General features: G+C 36.8%; 1 protein-coding gene across 1 annotated transcript in view; it reads left to right on the top strand.

The window, feature by feature from the left end:
* The window catches only part of ccdc12 (coiled-coil domain containing 12), a 9851-nt gene that overhangs the window by 3387 nt on the left and 4748 nt on the right, over positions 1-1716 (top strand). Inside the window, exon 2 of the mRNA XM_014008791.1 lies at positions 696-769. Within this exon, the coding sequence (XP_013864245.1) occupies positions 696-769 (74 nt within the window). The remainder of the gene's footprint in view (positions 1-695; positions 770-1716) is intronic.

Genomic DNA, 1716 nt, shown 5'->3' with positions numbered 1-1716 from the left:
ACAAACAAGTTAAAGCTGCTTTAACTAAACCATCATGATGACATCATTAATATATATATATATATATGTGTGTGTGTGTGTGTGTGTGTGTGTGTGTGTGTTTTAATTTCTGCCACTGGGCCTTATAAATTATTTGCCTCACTGTTTACATGGAGATAGCTTGGAGAAGGTCACAGTCTGAGCAACATTGTTGTGCCTGCAACACTTTAGCTAATTTGTTTTTACAGCGAGTTCAAGTTACAGAAAGCACAGATAATATTTTCCCATTTCTTTTCTTTTCTTTTTTCTTTTTTTGTGAAATCTTCACATCAATAATTGACAGATTAAAAAAAAATGTTGGTACCAGAGGTAATAATGTTCAAAATGTAAATTTATTTGACTTTTAAATGAGGAGACAACACAAGAAGCATGTTACTTTGTTTTTTCTATGCAAATGCTGGTCCACATATGTCGAGTACGAGCTGTAAAATGACGCAGAGCTTATCTTGAATGAGAAAAAAAAGGTTTATAATCAGATGACATAATTTTTATCTTTTTAATAAAGAAAACAAGCATCAAAAACATAAATGTAATCTTAAGGTGCTTTTTGATTACATTAATGTCATTTTTATTATACAAGGCAGTGTTGGTTTTTGTGTAGAACACAGCTACCAAATAAAAATACATTTATCTGCACCACTGTGGTGTTTTTACAGGGCAGAGAGCAGGAAGACGAAGAGCCAGAAGCCAAAAAAGCAGCAATAGAGGAGAACACAGAAGAGAAGCACAGGTTTGTTTGCAGCCTTTTCCTCCAAAACTCCTCGTCACATATTTCTATTTTAGCAGATCATTTTTGTTTTAGTATTTTCTTATTTCTCCACGCTTTCCTCTAAACTGAGAGTGATCTGAGTTCAGCACCAGAGCATTTATCTGCCTTTTTTAATCTTTGACAGCAGCACACGTGTCGGTCCGAGCTGTGTGTTTACTCTGGGCTGGACTGCAGCCTGGTGCTGTTAGCTGCTCAAATAACCCACAGCTCGCTTGCTTAACTTTTGTGTTAGCTGTTAAGGAGGGAGCAGCCATCTTTCCTGTCCTACAGGACCATTTTTTTTCCATTGTTTATATTTAATGACTGCGCTGACTGCACCTGAGGGAGTGCCGCTGTATTATCTCCAGTCCAACAGGACAGATCTCTCTCTCTCTCGTGAGGGTAAAAATAGCTGCAGGGCTAAGAAACATTTAATGTTGGTGTGAAACGAGCATGTTGAACGCGGCTTTCCTGTTTCACAGGAGGATGTAACCGTATCATGTGATCCACATTAAAGTTTCATGGGAGGTCAAATTGCCAAATTAAGGCAGAATTTAAAAAAAAAAAAACCATCATGTCGAGGTTATTTTTATTTTGTTTTGAATTTTTGAAATGTCAAAATCAGAAACACTGGTTTGATCTGTCGCTTGTCAGGTCACGGGTTTGCCTCCCGACCTGGGGTCTTCCTGGGTGGAGCTTAAATGTTTGCCACGTGCACTCGTGGGTTTTATCCAGGTGGTTTCCTCCCACATAACAAAAACATCATGTTAGGTTCCAGTGTAGTATAAAGTACCACAAAGTGATACTTGAGTAAAAGTACAAGTATCTTTCCAAAAAATTACTTTGATAAAAGTTAAAGTCTACTTTAGGAAAATCAAATGAGTTATAGTCTTAAAGTATCTGATATTTTTTGTACTTAAGTATTAAAA

This window comes from Austrofundulus limnaeus, unplaced genomic scaffold, assembly GCF_001266775.1.
Source record: "Austrofundulus limnaeus strain Quisiro unplaced genomic scaffold, Austrofundulus_limnaeus-1.0 Scaffold52, whole genome shotgun sequence".
NCBI classification, from domain to species: domain Eukaryota; kingdom Metazoa; phylum Chordata; class Actinopteri; order Cyprinodontiformes; family Rivulidae; genus Austrofundulus; species Austrofundulus limnaeus.
The sequence above is the reverse complement of the archived record's forward strand: the minus strand, read 5'-3'. Positions and strand labels throughout refer to the sequence as shown.